This window comes from Tetrao urogallus, assembly GCF_951394365.1.
Source record: "Tetrao urogallus genome assembly, chromosome: Z".
Taxonomy (NCBI): domain Eukaryota; kingdom Metazoa; phylum Chordata; class Aves; order Galliformes; family Phasianidae; genus Tetrao; species Tetrao urogallus.
Genome location: NC_136816.1, coordinates 42,257,277 through 42,278,397, shown reverse-complemented (window position 1 = coordinate 42,278,397; position 21,121 = coordinate 42,257,277). Strand labels below are relative to the sequence as shown.

The 21,121-nt window shown below is 36.7% G+C and overlaps 1 protein-coding gene across 1 annotated transcript in view; it reads left to right on the top strand.

The window, feature by feature from the left end:
• CNTLN (centlein) overlaps window positions 1-20,387 on the top strand; it is a gene marked incomplete at both ends in the record, with an annotated part of 184,813 nt that extends 164,426 nt beyond the window's left edge. Inside the window, 3 exons of the mRNA XM_079548565.1 lie at window positions 10,853-11,038; window positions 12,361-12,438; window positions 20,283-20,387. Coding sequence (XP_079404691.1) covers window positions 10,853-11,038; window positions 12,361-12,438; window positions 20,283-20,387 — 369 coding nt within the window. The remainder of the gene's footprint in view (window positions 1-10,852; window positions 11,039-12,360; window positions 12,439-20,282) is intronic.
• Window positions 20,388-21,121: the final 734 nt, after the last annotated feature.

Below are 21,121 nucleotides of genomic sequence, written 5' to 3'. Positions count from 1 at the left end.
CCCCTTTATTTTAAAAAAAAAAAAAAAAAAAAAAAAAGAAGAAAAAGAAGAAAAGAAAAAAAACATCAGTCTGCACTGATGACATCTGCACGAGCATCTCAGAACTTCTCTGACCTTGAGGAAGATGTTCCAAAATTCTGATAAGGCGCCTGTATTCAAGTACTGCTGTAATAAATAGCTGATGGCAGCCAAATGCTTAAAAGTCAGCTTAGTGCGTTTCTCACTTCCTTAATGCCTCTGTGATTTGGGAGGCATGTGCCCTCCATTGAGGATACCCACAGAAGCACGGTTCACATCTGGTCTGTGCTGGCATTGTTCTTGATAAGTCTCCAGTATAACCATCTGATAAAATTGACTGCCAAAATCAAGACCCACAGCAGTTTACTTGGCAAGCTTAGTAGATCTACTTGGAGATCTTATTCTCACCCTCCTAAGACATCTGCCCTCATTTCTGCTACTCAGAGCTGGCCTTGAGCTAGGTGCATTTCTCCTTTACATTCACATACATGTCCAAGGCCACCTTCTACCTCCGTTTGGTGCACTCAGCTTGCCTTATTTCTTAGCCTGTGTTAAACTCACTCAATCTTTCTGCAGTTTACCTTTATTTTGGCATCTATTTTTCCATGGCATATTTTCTCACTGCTGCCTTGGGATATGATTTAATATACAGTTAACTACAGCATGTTAGTTAACTGCAGTAGTCAACCGTTAACACTTCTGTCAAAAAGTTCCACCTGTGGATCTTACTGCTAATTTCTGCCCCAGTGAAATGCCCTCCCTTGAGATATCACGAACACTGCATGGGTTAACTGTGAGCTTTCTCAGGAAAAGGCACCAATTTAAGTTAACCTGAAAACTCGGAGCAGCAGCTTTAGTGCACCCCACATAGTGCAGGCAACAGGGACAATTTTATGTGACAGCTTTACGTGACAATAGAGATGTTGAGGCTGCCTTTTTCAGTTGTACTTCTAATTGAAAATGTCATGTGAAACTGGAATCCTGTTACAAATAACGGATCGAATTAATGACCCGCTGCTTTCTTGTTAAAAAATCTTGCCATTTGGCAAATTCTTATTATTTACAGTCATCGTCATTTTCTCCTTAACTGTTGTGTGCTGGGAGAGAGCATGGCCAGAAAACACATTTTCCTCAGAACGGCCATGCGTAGATGATATCCTATTTGTTCTTTATCTCAGAAAGAGAAAGGAAGGAAGAAAAGAGATAAAGATTATATGTATTTTTCATTGGGATGTTCAAATATTTGGAAAATGTTCTGTGGCTTTTTGATCACTTTCTTTCCAACAAGAGAGCAGTACAAGTGCGCTGCTTCTGACTATACCTCCAACTACAAAGTCAGTTCTTTTGACAGAAGTTAGTCCTTGCAGCGGACTCTCAGAGTTCTCTAGTTACAGTGCAACAGTAAGAAATATTCTTTGCAGAACATTTCCACCAGGGGCTGTATTCTCAAAATCTGTGGGTTCAATTTCCTTGGCAGTATTATTGCTCTAAAGCAGTCACAGAGTGTGCAGAAGTAGCTTTTATAGGGCTACCTAGATCAGACGCACAATGCTATTTGAGCCTTGATGTTTTGTTTCTTCATTCAAAAATGCTAAGCATGGTAGGTAACCATAAAATTTTATAATTGGAAGAAATTGACTGAATTTTCATTAGAATAGAACTACAATTCTCTGTGCAGATGAAAATTGGTTTATTTTGAATAGTTTACACAACTGTACATGAAACCTGCCAAGTTAGAAGTGTTGTCTAACCAAAGGTTTCCACAGATGGTTCATTGGGACATTTTGCAAATGACAGCAGACAATATCACTATCATAAATCAACACTGTCAATTTTGCTTTGAAAGTGGACACCTTTCACATGACTTCAAGTTGCTAGAAAATGTTTCGCACGGGGAACCTTTAGCAGTGAAAAAGTAAGTATAATTCATTTATTACTCTTCAAACTGTCAATGCTTTACCTAGAAAAGTATACCCAGGGTGATTATTTCATATTGTCTGGAGTAAACAATGAGTCTGCCTATCTGTGGCCTGGCAAAATCAGCATAATATATGGTTGTAGGAAAGCATTCTAGTTTGATGAGAACTAGTCTTCTTATCTGTAGAATACACACTTTTAAGAGAAAGTGTCTTGACATGCAAAGCAAAACTGAAAAATCTCAACTTTAAAAGAGCAGGCACTTCTTCTTCACTATGCATACTGCTTTAGGGAAAAAAAAAAAAAAAAAAAAAAAAAGGGGGAGAGAGAACCACAGCTTTTATTATGAAATACCAACCTTTCTTGGTTCTGCAAAGAAATTGGTGATAAATTAAGCTAATCTCCATCAGGATTACTCTGCATCTGGGATTTAGGCAAATTGAATCAGAGGTCTGAATAGTGACAGTGAATATCTATTAGACTGTAAACAGAATAATAGGCTCTGTGAATTTTAATGAATGAAGTAAATGGCTGAACTCTTGTAGTTTACAGAAGGCATATGGGAAGTGATGCATACAGTTTGCCAGGAACAGAATATAATGTGGATGTCTTAATAGATAAAAACTTGATTACTAAAAATGAAGAATAAATAGAAAGATTTTAGAAAGGTTTTCTGTACTCTTCTTCTTTCTTTACTTCTTAGCTTTAAAAGGATACCATTTTCCTTTGTTTTCTATGGCTGTAGTAGAGAAGAATGATAACAGATATGGCTTAAAATATTTTGCACAGTATATTTTCATATGCCCCGCTGTTTTACCAGCTTAGAAAAATTTGTTAAATGATGCAACCGGTGTAACTGTGCGTGCATGTCTCATGCAAAGTTTAGGTGCATGTCTGATTCACATGGATGATCTTATTGATATTATTGCTAGATCCGTTCTTGTGTGGTGGTTGCAAAGCATTCTCACAGTCCGTGACCCACTTATACTAATCACTGTGCAACCAGATCCAAAAGACCAAAACTGAACAGGGGAGTATTTTCAGCAACATGTGTATGCTTTCCTACTCTATCTCAGGGAAAAAAAGAAATTCTTTCAAATTTTGGAGAGAAGGCTCAGCTGGGAGCTGTAGATCCTTTAAATGACTTGGAGAGACTACTTTCTAAAATCTGATATTTAGCTCTGTGGATAATCTTGAGATACTGAAGGAAGCCCATTTTAAAGGTAATGGTGAGTTCGGGGTCTGAGAGATAGAAACAATTTTTGTAAACTGAAAAATGTGGGAGATAGATAGGTCTGAACTTGAACTGATAGGAAAACTTACTGAGAAAATGACAGGAAAAATAGGAGAACTTGAAAAGGAGGAGAAAGGTCTCCAGTAATGATTGATTTAACAGTTCATATAGAAATGATTGTTTGATGAATATTGATCAGATTACTGTGAGAGAAAGCTGAAGCAGAATGAACAGAAGGCATCCGCAGGCAGAGCCTTGTGAAGTCTTCAGTAATTTAGAAAGGTGAGAATTGAGGGAGTGCCCCAAAATGCACGCTGAAAGGGCTACCAGAGAAATGGGAATAGCTCTAAGGGAAGGGAATCGTAAATAGCAGCAACAGCGTTTTAAGAAAAGGCAGTTCATAAGCTGCCAACTGACACAAGGAATGTCTTACAAAATATAGGAAGTGCTCGAGCTGGCCTCTTAAATTAGGCTTCAAATATGTTTGTTTCAGCAGTGCACTGGTCTTACATGGGGCATTTGCTTTAGAGTCCTTATGCTTTGTTTTTGTCTGCACAGAAAGACAGCATAAGTTCAGACATCAAGCTAAGTATTGGGAAAATCTTGGTGTTTTTCACATCTTGGTCACTGACCCTCAGTGTGACCTTTGGAAGGTTGCTTCACCATGGTCCTTCTTGGTCTGCCCTGAATATTCTTTGTTTGCCCTGGCTAGTAGAACTGTGATGTCTTTATCTGTTCTGACTGTTCAGGTAATAAGTTCTCTGAGATCCTAGCCATCTCTTACAATGTGTGCAAAGCTCCAGTCTCTGTCAGCATCACTTTTTTTTTTTTTTTCACTGTGTAAATAACTGTAATATATGACATTTTAAAGAAATGATGTTTGTTTTGATAGCACCCATGTAAATTAGAAGTAATTTCTGTTGAAAACAAAGAATACATAGCAGGAAAAAAGAATCATGTGAATGAGGTGGGATTTAAATGCCGACATAAATAGGACTTTAAATTATTCTTATTTCTCATTTCACATAAATACAATTTTAGAAACCACTGTAGTTTGACAGAAATATTCTGCATGTCATTCACACACGCACACTGATGATACACATTTCAACTCATTCTCTACCAGTATTGCTGGTATGAACCATCAATGAAGTGCCCATGTGATATAACAGAAGAGGCTTCATTCCACACTAAGTCATGTTATGAACAGTCCTTGAAAAAGAAGAAGAGTTTAATGCAAGATTTTAGGCATAAATGAAAGGATGATAAGTAAACACTTATCAAGAGAGAATTAGAAAAGAGAAAGAGAAGAAGCTGAATAATTATACAGATCAAAATTTTGAATTACGAAGGGATTGTCTTTAGAAGTATACGCCTAAGTAGTAATATTAGTAATTAAAAATATTAAGCACTATTTCTCTCTCTACTAAGCACAAACTCCATTGTAATTGTCCAGAATAAGTCCACTCCATCATTGTTTAAAATATGGTTTGTTTTGAAAACAGTCTAAAATTAAAAGCTGGTTGTGACCTAGATCATTTTTCTATTTATTTATGGGTAATTGTACCAAATTTTGGGAAATAGTGCCACGTAGTCAATTTACTTTTCTCATAAGTGTCAAACTGATATATTTGAATCTTTTTTTCCCATGGTTTTCATAGCAGAATGATTTGAGTTGGAAGGGACCTAAAAGGCCACCTTTTTCCAACTCCTCCACTGCAGGCAAGGATGCCAGCCCACTAGATCAGGTTGCCAATGGCATTGTCCAACCTGGCCTTGGCCTTTTTGGCTTCTAGGGCTGTATATTAAGTCAAAAGAATATTTTCAATTTTCAACTTGAAAATAGTTAAGTTTGAGTTTGAATCAACATGGAATGGTACTTAGGTAAGTGACATAGAATGAGATTGGTAGCAAGGATGTTTTGTAGAAATGTGAATAAATACAGTATTTAAAAGTTAGCAGCTGAGATGTTCTCTCTTCTGTTCCCATAATGACAAGGAGGAATAACGCAACTTTGGAATAATCAACTTTAACCATTACATAGCGCAAATTCCAATCTCGTCTGCAGTGTGTTGAAATGGCAAGATTTCAGTCAACACAGTTTCTCATTTCTGTCATTGTACCTTAATATTCTTCTTCATTTTTGCATTTTGATGGACTTTTTTGGTCGTCCAATTCTAAATGGTAGGTAGTTGAGGTTTATGTTCAGGTACTGAAATCTTGAGGCCCTTCTCAGTTTGCATGACTCAAGATCTTAGTCAGGAAACCCATGTTGGATTTAACTCCGAAAAAAAAAAAAATACTGTACAAATCTGTCCACTCTGCTCCTGATTTTCTTGCTGTAATTGGTTTTGGGATACTACTGAATTCACTTTTTCTGGTTCGCCATCTATCATCTATAGCTCAGAGCCATAAAGAAGACAGGATTGTGCTAGAATGCTGGACTTGTTGGACTGCAGATTGGAGATAGCTTTTGTCCCAAAGGTAGAAGAATCTGGTGGTATTCTAAATGACTTCAGTTAATCTTTCAGATATTGTCTGTTAGATCCTTAATTACAATCATGTATGTTCAGACTTACTTGAGTTAATAAAAGTAGAAAATTTTGTTGAGGATGCAGCTGCAGTATTACATTATTCTGTATGTATATAGTGCAATTTCTCAATCTTTATTTAAAATGGAGCTCCTAGGGGTCATCAGGCAACAGACATTTCTTCTAGGCTATATGTGCTTTCATCTTTCACTGTCTCTCAGAAGTTGTGAGTACTATTGTCAAGGCTAATCAACATAAGATTGTAAGATTTTTCCTTTTAAACCATATATTTCAGTCAGGTACCTAGCTCTGGTAGGCATGTTTATCCATTTCAGCTCTTTATTGAATTAGCCTTTGAAACTCTAAAGCTGTGTTAAGTTTTAAAGAATTTTGTCACTGTAACACTCCTTTGAGTGTGGTTTTGTTTGTTTGTTTAGGTTTTAAAACATTCCACATCTTGTCAATGTTTGTTTATTTTTGTCTTGATAGAAAAAATAGAGGAAGTCTATCTTAATTCCTTCAAATCTACACAGATAGATCTAAGCTGAATCATATAGCTTAAATATACATTTTTTGAATGAAAGATGAGACCAGTCTGTATGTTCTGTACACAGTTTCATTGCTTTCAGGGCATCTGCTAGGCTCTGAAATCACATGTGATCTCTGGGGATCATAAGAATTAATTGAACCTCCTGAGGCTAACTGATTCCCAGGGGTTGGAATGATACTTGTTATAGCCCTTGCCCAGACAAATCTGCTGCAGTGGTCTGTCTTGTCTTTATTTCTCATATACACTGTTGTCCCTTTCCCAATCAATCAATAAACAAACAAATAAATGGCTAGGTAGCTAGGAGGTGTACTTGTTAAGTGAAGAAGGTATGTGAGGAAACTTAAATAATGTGTGTATGTGTATATTTAAAAGAAATACACAGCAGGCTTGATTTTCTTTCATCATGCCTGAACATTAGTATTAAGAGTGTTGCAAACCTCCAGGGATGGACATTGAAGAGTACTTTTAAAGTCAGTTTTAGAGAGGGAAGGGACCACATAACTGTACTTACACTGAAGAAAGTGCTGTTGCTTGTTTTGATTGCTGAAGCAGCATAAACCTTCATTTCTTTGCCACTTTGTCCATTCATTTTGCTTTGTCCTCTTAACCGTGATCTACTTGTGGTGGTGATGTTCTCTCAACTTTTTAAAGTGCTGGGATCTCTGCTAACTTTTGGCCGTGATTTTTCTGTTGTTAGAGAATTTCTTTAAACTCACCATTCCTTTATGAAATTTAGGTTTTGTTCTTCAGATAGTTGCTACATGTTCACAATGCTTTTTTTTCTTTTGGAAACTAACCTTGTTTCACAAAAAATTTTCATTTTGGTATAATGATATGAGTCACATTCTTACACCACTGCAGCCTCCAAGAATATACTGTTTGTGCATTTTAGGCACAAGCTTTCATACTGAGCTATACATAAAAATACAACATGTATGAGAATTGTTGCATGTATTATACTGTTCTGTTGTTTTGCAGTAGGTTGATCCTGGACAGCAGTTAAATAGACAAAGCCACTTGCCCACTCCCACTCCCAGCTGGACTGGGGAGAAAACAGGAAGAAAAACAGCAAGAAAACTGAGAGACTGAGATAAGCATAGTTTGATACATAAAGAAAAGAACATCAGACTTCTGTCTGTCTTCTTGCCTTTGATTATACTACAAACAATAACAATAGAATGTGTAAATTAACACAGAAATTAGGAGAATAACTTTAGGAATTGTTTTGCTTTTGTAGCATGAGGGGGGCTCGTTGGTCAATTTGTGTCAATTCCAGGACCGAATAGTGTTTAAGCTTCTGGGGTACAAAGATAATATTAAAAGTGTCTTCTCACTGTCTGTGTATTACCACAACTTCCTGTGCTTTTACATAGATATCACCTTTTAAACAAAAATAAACAAACAAATAAAAATCCTCAACTTTGTAGATTTCAAACCTAGAAGAATTATATTACTAAAAAAGTGTTTGCTTGCTTGCTGAAACCGAAGTTGAAGACTTATCATATGAATGACTGTTTTGGGTTGTAAAAATGCAGCTTACAAGGGAGGTGTTTTTTGAGTTTTATGCAACTCATTAGATATAATAAATACTATATAGCTTTTTGGAGTCACAGAATCATAGAATGGCTCAGATTGGAAGGGATCTTAAAGATCACTGAGCTCCAATTCCCCACCAGCTCAGGCTGCCCGGGGCCCCATTCAACCTTGCTTTGAAGACCTCCAGGGATGAGGCAGCCACAGCTTCTCTGGGAAGCCTGTGACAGGGACTCAACACCCTCTGGGTAAAGAATTTCTTCCAAACATCTAACCTAAATCTCCCCTATTTTAGTTTAAAGCCATTCTCTCTTGTTCTAACATTATCAAACCATGTAAAAAGTCAGTCTCCCTCTGGTTTATAAGTCCCCCTCAAGTACTGGGAGTGAGGTGCCTGGAGCCTTTGCTCCAATTTCAAGATGAGGATGTGATGTCCACAGGCCTTGCACAAATCCAGATAGGGGATGTCTTTTGCTTTTCCTTTGTCCACCAAAGCAGGAGATAATGCAGCAGTTGCTACCAATTAAAAAGAACTGCGTAATTTAAACTTGCTGTCAGAATTTTAAGCTTACTTTTGTTGTAGTTGGGCCAGCAGCAATTGCACTGGTGTGACAAGATATATTGTAGATTTGTTTTCAGAAATTAATCAGGGATTCCTATTCTAGTTGGCTGGTGGAGGCTAAGTGTGTCCCACCAGAATAGCTGCTGGTAACAGTTGAGTGGATGGCTTTAGCAAGAAAATATCCCCTAGACTTCACACCAAAGAAAAACAAAGAGAAAAATCGTAGTAGTGCTAATAGTAACAACATCAGTGTTACCGTGTATCAATATAGCATTGATTTCATTGCCCGCAGTTTGTACTACCTATGTACGCTTATAAGTTTAAAAAAAAAAAACAATTCTCAAATACAAAGTGAGAAATGTTGTAGTTTAAAATCCTGCACTTAGCTCTAGAATGCATTAGATCAATTTCTTATCCAAAGAATGGTATTGTGCTGACTTCAGTACATTCACCAGTAAAAGCTTTTAAAAATTGGTGAGCTCCTAGGTTTATGCCATTTTCAATTTGGGAATGGTTCTTCCTAACACAGTTAATACCTCTATGGCTTTGACATTAAACACTTCTGTAATAAAGTATAAACTGACATATAAATTAAAAAAAACTAAGAACTATTTAGTACAAAGATCTATTTGTTTATGACAAATAAGATGTCAACAAGGAAGTTGCCATTTGTTAAGGCACTTTCCAAGAAAAATATATATCAAAACATTATTACTACTACATGACAGTGTGAAGAAGGCATATTCAAAAGTAGCTGATCTCAGTATCCAATCCAAAGTCCATAGGTTAAAAAAAAAAAAAAAAAAAAAAAAGGTGCATCTATAATTTTCTTTAATAATGGCAGCTTTTCTACTTGGGGTTGTATTCTTTCCTTGTCTGTTTCCTTCTGTGAACTTTATCCAAGTGACCTCAGCTCGCTGCCTGTAAAGCATTTCATGTTTCTTCATTCCTGTCAGCTCTCTAGTTGCAGACAAGATTGTGTACATGGTATTCTGTTAGAAATACTGCAGAAGGAGGGACTTTTGCTTGAATCAGACAAATCAAATTTCACTGTATGTTCTCTCCTCAGGTTTGTGGTAGGATAATTTTGCTTTTAATTATTAAATTTTAGAAAAGTAGAGCAAAATGTTAAAAAGCGTAGGACAAGTAAACAAGCATTGGAATCAAATCAACCTTGTCGTTTCTTTGAACATTATTATCAAGTGCTCTGCAATGATTATGTTTTGAGTACACTGGAGGCTCTAGAAAGTGTTGGCCCCGTGGAGGCTGTAGATTGTTTAACCACAAATTCCAATAAACAGTCTTCATAATCCCATTGTCACTTTCTAGAGATGAAGGCATTCTGCAGCAAAATGTTTTTTAGGAATTTATCAGCTACACAGTGAGAGATAATTTAATAAGAAACGCAACACATATGGTGATTGGAAAAAGTTTTTTCTCTCATTTTAAACAGCTCGGGTGTGTCTATATTGACCCTCACTGTTCAGCCTGAATCATTAAATACACTATGAGGATCTTCTGACATGGAGTTACTGCTCTTGTCTCCCAGCCAACAGTTTTTAAATAGTCTCACCATGCCTTTTACAAAATCTTTCTGCCATACTTGCATAAATGTTGAAACAAAGCAGTTATGTAACTGATGTTTTGTGCTAACACTGTGTTATTTCACTGAATCAGAGAATTTTAGGAACAGGATAGGTAGGAACTTGAACATCGATTTTTTACTATGCAGTTTGTACATGTTCAGCTTTGGAAGATATTACTCGAGCTCAGTACTTGTGTGTACTCAAGCTCAGTACTGTGGAACAAAACCCAAAATTTGGTTTGAATCCCTTTCAGCTCTCATTCGCGTTCAGGCAGTCTCTTCAGCAGGATATTTTGTGCTGATTCCTTTATTCTGGTTTTAAATGAAGAGAGCAGCTTCAACCCACTGGGTTTCTTCTGAGACTACAGGGTTTTTTGTGCAGTGATCTCTTTTTTCCTAGCTAACATCAGGATTGTTAAATCCCAGTTGCCCCTTTTTTCCATTCCAGATAATGGTGCTCGTGTCTTATCACTTAAACCTTTCAAACAGCTGCCCCCTACCAGTCAGTTTTCTCTTAGCAATATTTGTTTATTTTTCTGGATTTTTTTAAGCTACAAACATCTTTCTGGTTTAGCCACATATACCACACTACAGAAATGAATTCTAGTAGATTGGATCAGAAAATGATTTTTAATTGATTCTGCAGAAGCTGCTTTGTCAAACAGCATTATGAATAATTTGCTAAAAACATACCAATAAAATACATACCTGTATTTCAGAACGTTTTATGTTTTAATGTATTATTTCATACTTTGTTTTCTAAACATATTATTTCGTATTGCAGACTGTATTCTTTTCAACCAATAATACAGAATGAAGTCAGTTCCTAAATGAAAGAATTTAGTGTAAATAATGGTATTTTTTTTTCCACGGTGTTTGTACTTTAAGAAAAATAGCAGTGTTTTTTGCTTTTGTCTTCCAGGCTCTCACCAGAGAGATACACCATAGCGTACAAGAGCTGAGAATAAAAGTCAAACAGGCAAAAAAAATGGAAGAAGCAAGGGCATGTAAAAAAGGCCTTTCCCAAGAGTCTGTTCAGTTGGCAGCGTCTATCCTTAATGTTTCAACAGCGGATCTTGAGGAGATATTAGAAGTAGAAGATGATGAGGTAAGTTATTTTAAGGACTTCAGTAAAAAGGGGCGAGATCTGAAGATGCTGTAATTTTCCATTCTTATTGGAAGAGAATATCTAGTTAAAGACTGAAATTTCATTGTGCATCATCTAGCACAAATAAAGAACAGAATTGTTGAATTTAAATTAAAAGGTCAGGTTAGAGATTCCTAAGGTGTCAAGACTTTGGACATACATAAATAAAATATGAATATACTGTTTTGAGCACGCAGATGTAGAGCATTACTTGAAAATCCTTAGCAGTTTCCTTTTTTGTGGGAATATTTGGCAGGGTTATACATTTTAAACAGACTTCTGCATTAATGAAAACAAAATTAGAATGTATCTTGCTGTGCCAAATTGATTCCGTTGATGATTACTTTCTTGAATTGTGATACTCATTAAAAGCATTTCTTGTAGATAAATATTTTTGGAGGAGGATCCATTGCCTTTTTCTGATGATTCTATAATACATTTTTCTGTTTTACTGTGAAATATTTGAGTGTTTCGTAAATCACCTTTTATGGAATATATATAGTAATAGGAATTATCATTATCCAGATATACTGAGACCTGATCAAGAAATACATGAAAAAGCCTCTGCACTTATATTTAAGAAATGTCTAGGAGTTGACCATCATTGACCTGTAACTGTATTTCAGTGAAGACTTAGTCTTCTCTTAGCCTTAATGGAGCTTTACATTTCACCATTTACAAACGAGGATATTCAAATGAGTTAAATAAATTTGCTTTTTATGTGTATGCATATGTATCTATACGGGTTACAACCATGAATATAAATGTAATGGACTGATCCTTTCCCTGCTTATACACCTTTAAAAACCCTATCACTCTTATATATCCTTGTAAAGCAATTGGCTTTGACAGAATTGTTGTCTGTTTGCCTCATTCTCAAAGTGAGTTTTATATCCTATTTCTTTTAAGCAATGTTGGGAATGTATGTGTAAAACGTGAACATACTCAATATAGGTGATGAGAGATTTCACTACATAAATTTTAAACACATATTCCATTTATCAGTGTGTGAGAAAATTGGACGTGTAAGATTTCCATATAGAGTACCTATACACATGTACCTATATAGAAAAGAACATATGATTCAGGACATGCACTAACATGGATTTATAAATTTAGCAGAGCCCTCATATTCAGTAGACAAGTTTCAAGTAACTGGTTCTGAGAGCATCATTCCTACTTCCACATGCTGTTTATTTAATATGTATCTACTATACATATCCTGTACTGTTCATTATGTTCTTCTCAGATGGTGTTAAAATATTATGTATCTGTATTTTTAGGAAACAGCAAAGGCAAAAATGGAATCTGAAAAAGACAAAGAATGGCTGCTCTGTATACAGAAACTTCTTGAAGCACAGGTTATAAATTTATTTCTTCCCTTAACAAATTACAGCTTTCTCCTCTGAATAGATAAGTGTTTTTAGGTTGTAATTTGTCCATTGTCTTTGTAATTACGCCACCAGTAATTATGTAAAGTAACATTAAATCCTTGTTTTGGTAGCATTTCCTTTTTACTTCTCTTAAGAAATCTTAAGAGTCGGTGGATAAAACTGAAGGTATGTTAACCTACAATTTGCTATAGCTAACTTACAGCTGAAAGCTGAAACAGTGCTGAAGAAAACCAGCACAGATCTTGGCAAATACATTAATTAAATTATTGAGACAGTGGAAAGGATCCATCCTCTCATACCTCTTAGGAAAAAGAGATTTTTTACTATGTGCCTTTAAAGTTAGTATTTGATATGGACACCTGAGGAGTTCATGGGTTTCGATGACCTTTTACTGTGGACCTGTTTCCAGTCAATTCATGTTTTCCTCATAGCCAGACAGCTGTTTATTATCGTGTCTTCCCGCATTCTCTACAATATTTTCTACTGAGACCTCGAGCAGCTTGTTAGTGGGAAGTAAATATTGATTTGGCATCCTGTCAATGCAGAAAGAATGAAAAAATTTCCACCAGAGGCCCCTCAAACATTTTCCTATCGACATTTTCTGGGCAGAGAGGAAAGCTGCATAGAGGATGACAAGGCTGAGACTAGCAGAAATCCCTGAGGGGTCCATTGAGACTGCCGCTGTGACCTGTGTGATACTTCTTCTTCTCTTTCAAGTCTTTTTTTTAATACACACAGAGTCTGCTGGGATGCTCCCCTCTTGTAAGTGATCAAGGGCAGTTTATTGGCAGGTGAGAGCCCTGCTTTTCTAGCCATAGTCAGCTTTTGTTTGGACATCACTGACAACAGACACCGACTCTTGAAACTTTTCCATTATCCTTTCGTTGTCTCCTTTATTCAGGCAATGTGTAGCTGATATCTGAAATTAAATAAAGTTTGATTTATAAATCCGATGTTCCTAATGCATATTCACTAGCATGAGTCCATTTGAGATGCCATTCCTGTGAATGATTGAAAATATTTTGGTAATCATTTCAAGGGAACAATCTCTTTCAGGTTGAGATGTTTTATCACTGATAGCTTTTATGCTTAGATTGTGACCTGTGGCCAGATTTTTTAAGAAATGACAGGTTTTTCCTCTGTCATTATCCAAACTTTCTGCCATTAAGTCTGCTTAATTGCTGCAGTGGAGATGGAAATATCAGTTTAACTTTTACTAGCTTGGTCAGAAATATTAGCATTTTAGTTTAAGCACTTTGTAGTGTTACGTGAAACTCAGAAATAGTGGAGAACTACTCCTATTCATGAAATTGCTCTCGTAATTTTTTTAAAAAACCTATCAATTTCAGTATTCTGTTTATATTACTGACTCCAAAATATAAATCAGATAATACGATGAGGAATTCTGGTTGTATTTTTGTTGTCGTTCTTCGGCAGATTGTTAGAAAATCCTACACAGAATTTTATCACTTCTCTTTCGATGTAGGGAGGCAGCCAGAGCCAGGGCATGGAGAGTGGGGGGGGGTTATTCACCGTGTATACCGTGTAAACCTTATTGAAAGCTGGGGCAGCTCACTGCACTTGGCCACATCTGTTTGTGTACAAGTTCATAGTGGTTTTCAGTGGTTTTTGCTCCATCTTGTGGGGTTCCTCTGGAGGAGCTCCGAAGGTAAAAGTAATTCTTAGCAAATCAATCTTTAGGATCACAAAGGAATTAGTGCTTTTTTAGGTGCTGCCCGCTCTGCTTTTCCTTTCTGTCCTTGCTAATTCACATGAATGGAAATTGCATAGATTTCTTAATTTCGGCACAGCTCACAGAAGAGTTTTTTTCCCTTTTAATTGCTTAATTCATGCCTTGTCCAAAGATTGGTTGTGGTTTCCTTTTTCAGACATCGGTAGTATTTCTGATCAGAAAACTCATGCTCATGATGGAATTAAAGCTTTCTGCTAGAACTTTGCTCAGAAGAAACTGCTTAGAGGTACAGGTTGACAAGCTGAACTCCTCTGTATTCTGAAAAAAAAAGGTGCAGGCTTGCTCTTTTCTCTTAATCTGGGAAAATGTTCAGAAGGAAATTGCATCAGATCACTTAATATTGTAGTTTGATATAGTGTCTTTTTGTGCCATTGAGCCAGGACTTTGGAACATAATTGCCCAGCAGTATTGATTTAATTGCCTAGGTTTATTTGTGGACTCCTAATTATTGACTGGAGGTAAATTTAATGGAGAAACCTTTATGAACACTGGGAAACTGCTGCTGTTGCTGTTATACATAATGAACTGCATCATATCCCTTTAGATCATTCTTCAAGCTAATTTTATTCCACCATGACAGTATGATAACATTTAAAATGTCATAGACATTTTATTTTTATTACTGACATACGCCATTTTACTGCTGCATGAGATTTTTGGGGGGGACTAGGGCAGCACTAGTTGCTTTTTACTGTCATTTTATAGATTCCCCTAAAGTGTAATCATAAAGTATAGCACACCTCTGTTTTGCACCTCATCCATACCTTTATTTGCTGCATGCTTATGACTTAAGAAAGTGTAATTTCCTTCAGCTTTACAAAAATGTTAATAATTCAATGCTAAATATTTTTGCATTCATGAATGTCCCCAGTCAGAATTTGTGTAGCCACTTTACCAACTGCTGTAGAACCATGTAGGAAGAAACTTAAAATCTGATAGAGACATCTCTGCTTCAGGATGTAGTTATGTACAAAAGGAGCATCTAATCTGGAAGTACACCCATGTTCTGAATTCTGCAGAGTCAGTAAAAATCACTGGCTGTCTAAACCTACATCTGGAATGGCCAACAGGTGCTTTTTCCACTTTTCGTGTTCAAACTGCAACACCCAAGGACTACAGTCACTGAAGTATAAAAATGAAACATCGTAATAACTGATGACAGTTAATAACTGGATGACAGTTAGGAGATTCTCTTGCCTCTGAAGAACTCACTTGTTGAGAGGCTTCACAGGAATGCATGCAGATACCCAGTGTCCCTGATGATGTATAGAGACACTGAACTCCTTGTGTGTGGACATGGGAGAGAGAGCCCAGGAAATATATTGCATCATAAAATATTAGGTATCTGGGAGTTTGTAGTGTTTGTGGAAGGAGGGTACAATTATGGACATCTTGATATACAGGTATGTTGATAGTTTGCATGAGGCTTTTAATCACGTGGGGTATTTTCTCCCATGTCACCTGCTTGTGTATGTCTTGTTATTTGAACCTGACACAATGTAATAGCATTCTCTGTTTATAATCAAGAAAAAAACCTTCTCTAGCTTTTTTTCTATTACAAGGAGCCTTGTGTAATCAAATTGAAAGGATGACTTCTTTTCACAGCTTAGACAAGATTTCTTACCACTCAAGGCTTTCCTTCATTGTGATTGATTGTAAGGAAGAGCATCTCTGAACAATCAGTTATTAATTCTGTATGTGAGTACAACATGGTAACCCCAATCTAGATTACTAACGGAAGTCTCTCAGAACTATTTTTTTAGTAAAATACAAATCATTTGCCTAACTCTTCCAAGCACTGTACCAAATGTCAGAATTGATTTATCAGGTCCCTTATCAGACACAGAGCAGCTTTTGTCTTCCCTCCCTCTTCCTGAACTCCTCAGGATATCACATCTCATATGAGGCTGCCTAATGAAATCTTTCCTCTCATGACCTCATTATTAGTATACAAATCATATTCCAGTAGTTAAAACTTCCAGAAAAAATCCCTCCCCTTTGTTCTCTGGGCTCTCTGTAGGTATTTGTATAATCTGTCTCTAGAACACAGACTTGGAACAGCATATTCACTCCTCATCAGTAAGGATTTTCTCTAACCCATTTTTAGGATTTACACTGGATTTTAAATGCAGACTTCCTCTGGTCTCATCTGCGAATATACAACAACAACCATGGTTGTTTCCTTTCAAATGTTCCGGTTGGAACTCACCTGTTCTGCTTCCTTTGGTCTCTCTCCAGTCTGCATCTTTCTTAACCCTTCTCTTGAATAGGTCTCTTGCTCATTGCCTGTTGTCTGCTCAATGCACATGTGCACATTCACTTGCTTACACATGCACACACTGACCACGGTCGACACCTCACAGTGTTTTACATATTTGCACCTTAAAAAGCAGCAGTGGTGCAGATCAAATCTTGCTCTGGATACTGTTAACATCATATACATACAGCTATCCCAGAAGAGAGCAAACAAAGAATAATAATGAAATGAGGCATATCTCAGTATTCTATTCTACTGTCTTACAGTTACAGTGATATTTGGAAGTTTGGGTCATTAAAAATTGGCATTACTGCACTTTTGCTTGAGGTCATTCTTTGTGATTCACACAATTTGAGTTGAGGAATTTTTTCAGCATGTTTGGATAGTTTTGTTGAGCAAATTTATTACCCTGAAGATCCATGTGGGGAGATTTAAAATAGCAGTAACCACTAATTTGTATATTCCAGAAATAAAATACCATTGTTTCTATGTACATTAACACATTTTAGAGTTTGTGAAACGGAGGCCAAATAATGATAGAGTCCATGAGTTGAGATGTTATGCCTCATTGGAATAACAACATTTCCTTGCTCTCATGACCAGTCTTTTCACTGGCAGATCAGGAGGCTGTGTGGTTGTGCACACACATGTTATGTGAGACTCAGCAGTATAGTGTAAGGTCAACAGACATAACTAGTATATTTTTTTTCGGAATGGATCTTTGGAAGAAGCATACTCAAAGTAGGAAAAGATAGGTGAAAGAAATAGGAATAACTACCAGCATTCCTGACTCTTCAGGATCATATTACCGGATGCCAAGATACCTCTCTGATGTTTAAGAAATATGCCATTTCACCCATACGGCTTTCTAGTCTCAGGAAAGAAATCTGTAATTTTGGTAATGGTAAATAAACAAGAAATCTTCAAATGTAGGTAAGCTTTCTCTCTTAAATTTTCTGAATTAAAACAAACAAACAAACAAATAAACAACAACAAAAAAAAAGCCAGTTAAATACTACTTCTCCTAAAGCCTACCATAATATACTGATTTAGGATTGCTATTGCTGTCAGTGCTCAGTGTTTGAATAAATTGCCTGTGGCACAGATAACTGAAAACCACTTGAAGGAAGTATCATTCTGTATATAATTATCACTGGTATAAACAAGATGCTCCTTAGGTGTGCACTTAGCACTCGCTGAACTCCCAAAGCCTTCCCCAAGCATATGGCAAGTTTGGAAACTGGGATAAATACTTTGGAGTAGAGACATCTTCAACAGTTCTGAAGTTCTGGGGAGAAATGTAAAGGGAAGCTTCCCAGGATAGTTACAGAGTCATCATTAAAAGTAAACCTGACAGGCTTCTATTAAAGATGAAGACTGTAGAGATCATCCAGCTCTGGGTGTCGGCACGGAAATAAACTAGATAAAAAAAGTACAGCATTTTCTCTGAAACCAGCAAATGTGAAATAATGACATAACGTTCAACTTTCAAATGCTCTTGATTTAAATGAATGATTTAAATGGAAGGACTTCTTTAAAAATCAGTTTGCTATGACATGGAAGCCACAGAGAGTAGTGAGCGGCAAGTAAAATGTAGATAGAATGATATGAACCAGAGACATCAATAAGAAGGCATTCATCTTGGACAGAACATTAAGGAGGTAAGATGTATCAAAAATGAATGCACTCAAGCTAGGAAGAAGAATTAGGGACATTGAGGTAATGGTATCGTGTTCTCGTAAAAACACATTTAGACAAGGAAGGAGAGCAATTAGAGTGAACAGGATGCCGGGGTCGGTGCTTTTAAAGCACGGTAGCAAGTAAGTGTCACAGAATTTCAGATAAAATTAGGTCTTGCTTACTCTGAATGCTTAGTGAGTTGGATCCCTCTATTCCTCAAAATTTGCCAGAAAAGATGGAGATGGCTGACAGCTGTAGATGAATACTAGAAAATTCTTATCATAGGGAGAAGTTATTTGAGAGAGATGGAGGCACGTCTGGTCAGCAGGTACAGAATACCATGTCCAATAGAAGAGAGTAATAATGCATATTAGCAGCCTCTTCCTGTGACTGCAAAGTGACCGCTGAACAGAAGACAGGAGTCCTATTATAATCAGTTCATGACAGATACTTGTTGTTAACAAGTTTTTCCTTGCTAATAATTTAGATATTTTTTTTCTGACTTATTAATGGTGATAAATATTAGTAGACTGAGATTCTCTCCAGATATGTAGGTCACTCTGAAAGCAATGCCTCCTATTTATTTCTGTGAAAACTACAACAGATACAAAGAGCACAATAGTGCTTTTTGATAGAGCAGATTCTCATCTACAAAATGCTTTCTCAACACAGTCACTACCATTAGCTATGCATTTTCGCTAGTGGTGAACAAGAGCCAGTATGTCATGCTCATCAAAATCTGCACCAGCAGAAGTGACCCACAGTTGCTGTCACCACTGCTGAAATGCACCACCCACCACCTCACTGGGCTCACACTGTCTGGGCTCCATAAACATTCAGGAAGCATCGATTAATGTCAATAGGTACAAGATTTTCTGCATGGCAGAATTCAATGCCTTTGCCTCATACGTGTTTCCACATCAGACACCATTATGTCAGTGTTCCCCTCTACTGCCATCTGTTACACGACGACAACATGTAACAGAATACTGATGGGAAGCTTCTGCCACCATTGCTGTAACACCAACATCTGCCTTTGATGTCATGGACCAACACAGTGAAATATGAGGCATTACTTTCAAAGCAGCCCTTGTATAATTTCAGACATTAGGAGATAGCATTTGTGTTTGGTTTGGTGTTTGGTTGGTGATTGAGCTTCTCAATTAACTGCTAAGTTTTTGCTAATTTATTTCTAGTAGCCTTATTAAAATAAAATGAACTCTGTTTCTGACATGAATGATGGGTATTACTTTTTCTATCACCACGGGTCTCACTAGGATTTCAAGAGGGTTGACAGAGCTCTCTGAAGCAGCACAGTAAAACTGTTGGGTTCTGCTCTGACACAGTGCTGTCCCCTCTGTGGGTGCAGCTGCACGGAGGAGCATTCTGTTCTCCCTCCACAAGTACTTCCCAACACACCGCAAACTCATGCAGTCTGTGACAATGCAGTGATGGAGTAAAATATATATACCGTCACTTTCTTTGAAGACACTGCAAATCTTTTATACCAGAAGAGATATCGAAGAGGTTTTTGATTATTATTTTTTTTTTCTGCAAATACGTAAATGCAAATCTTTGCTACCGTATTTTAGAGGAGCAAGTTTTTGTCTGTTATCCCTGTCCATACAGTCAGAGCTTCTGGGGTTTGGGGGTTTAGGTTTGATTTTATTTACAGGTTTTCGTGTATGTGTCTTAAGTTGCTGCGGTTGCCACAACACTTTGGGCTGTACTAGTAGTTCTGTCTCATCCTCCTGAGAGTAGAGAACATGCACTACCACTTCTGCATGCCCTAGAGATGACTGTAACCCCTTATTGATCAGCTGGTTGAAGATAAATGACAGAGATGCTTGTACTGCAGTTTACATCATTAACATGGTCAGTAAAGCATGAATTGTTCAATAAGGCGTTTATCTTTTTTTCATTTTACTCTGTTCTTTTATCATTTTTATGGTGGTGTGCAAAGTTCTAGGCACTAACCAGACAGGTGAACTTTAAAGTTCAAGATCTGTGTGTGTATGGTAGTTGTCAGAACTAAGTGAAATCTAACAGCCGAAGGAAATTTAAATGTTTTTAACATGAAGAAAATAAATGACCATTTTTCTTGCTATATTTCTTTTTCAGTTTCCTTTTGCCTCATATTTACTGGATGCCATACTGGCAAAATTAAATGAGAAGAAGAAACTCGGAGAAGAGTACAGTTCTCTCATGAAGCACAGTGTAACATAGGAATCTTCAAAAAGGGCGACTAAAGTGTGTGCTGTCTAACAATGTTTTTCCTCTTTGCATAAAGAACTGTCAATATGCATGTTCAATACATAAGAAGAAGCTGTGAACTAATTAATTGTTGAACAAGAGGAATTAATTATGTTCCTGTTTACAAAGAAGTGTAGTGTTTCATTCTTGAAGACAAAAATTGCTGCACATCAATACAAAGTTAAACATGAATTTCCTTTAAATGCTTTGGCAGTGCATAGCAGCATGAGCTTTGTAGAGAGAGGATGTTTTTGATATGACCAATACAAATCCACACAACTCAGTAAATACAGATAACATCCAAGTAACTCCTGATAGTACTGGTCAGAATGGTAGAACTAGGATTTACAAAGAATATGAGAATGTAATTGCCATTTTGAATACCTTATTTTGGCCTTTTTATAAACACCAACTTTACGATATATGCCACATAAAATTGTATGCACTCTCTCTGTCAGTAAATGAATGATTGTAGAAGGAAAACTATACAATGCAGAGTAATAATCCTCAGAAAAGTTGTATTTTCTTCTAAGTTGGATGGCACTGTGTGCGATGAATTTAATTATATTTTTGAAAGTTCACTGCAATAAAGTTATTTCCAATGTGGAATTTTTTTTCAATTAGTAGTTCTATCAGAGTTTCAGTTCTTCCTCAGCTAGTATCAAACTGCAAGCCCTCACTTTGTTTGGGAAAATGGTATAGAGTTT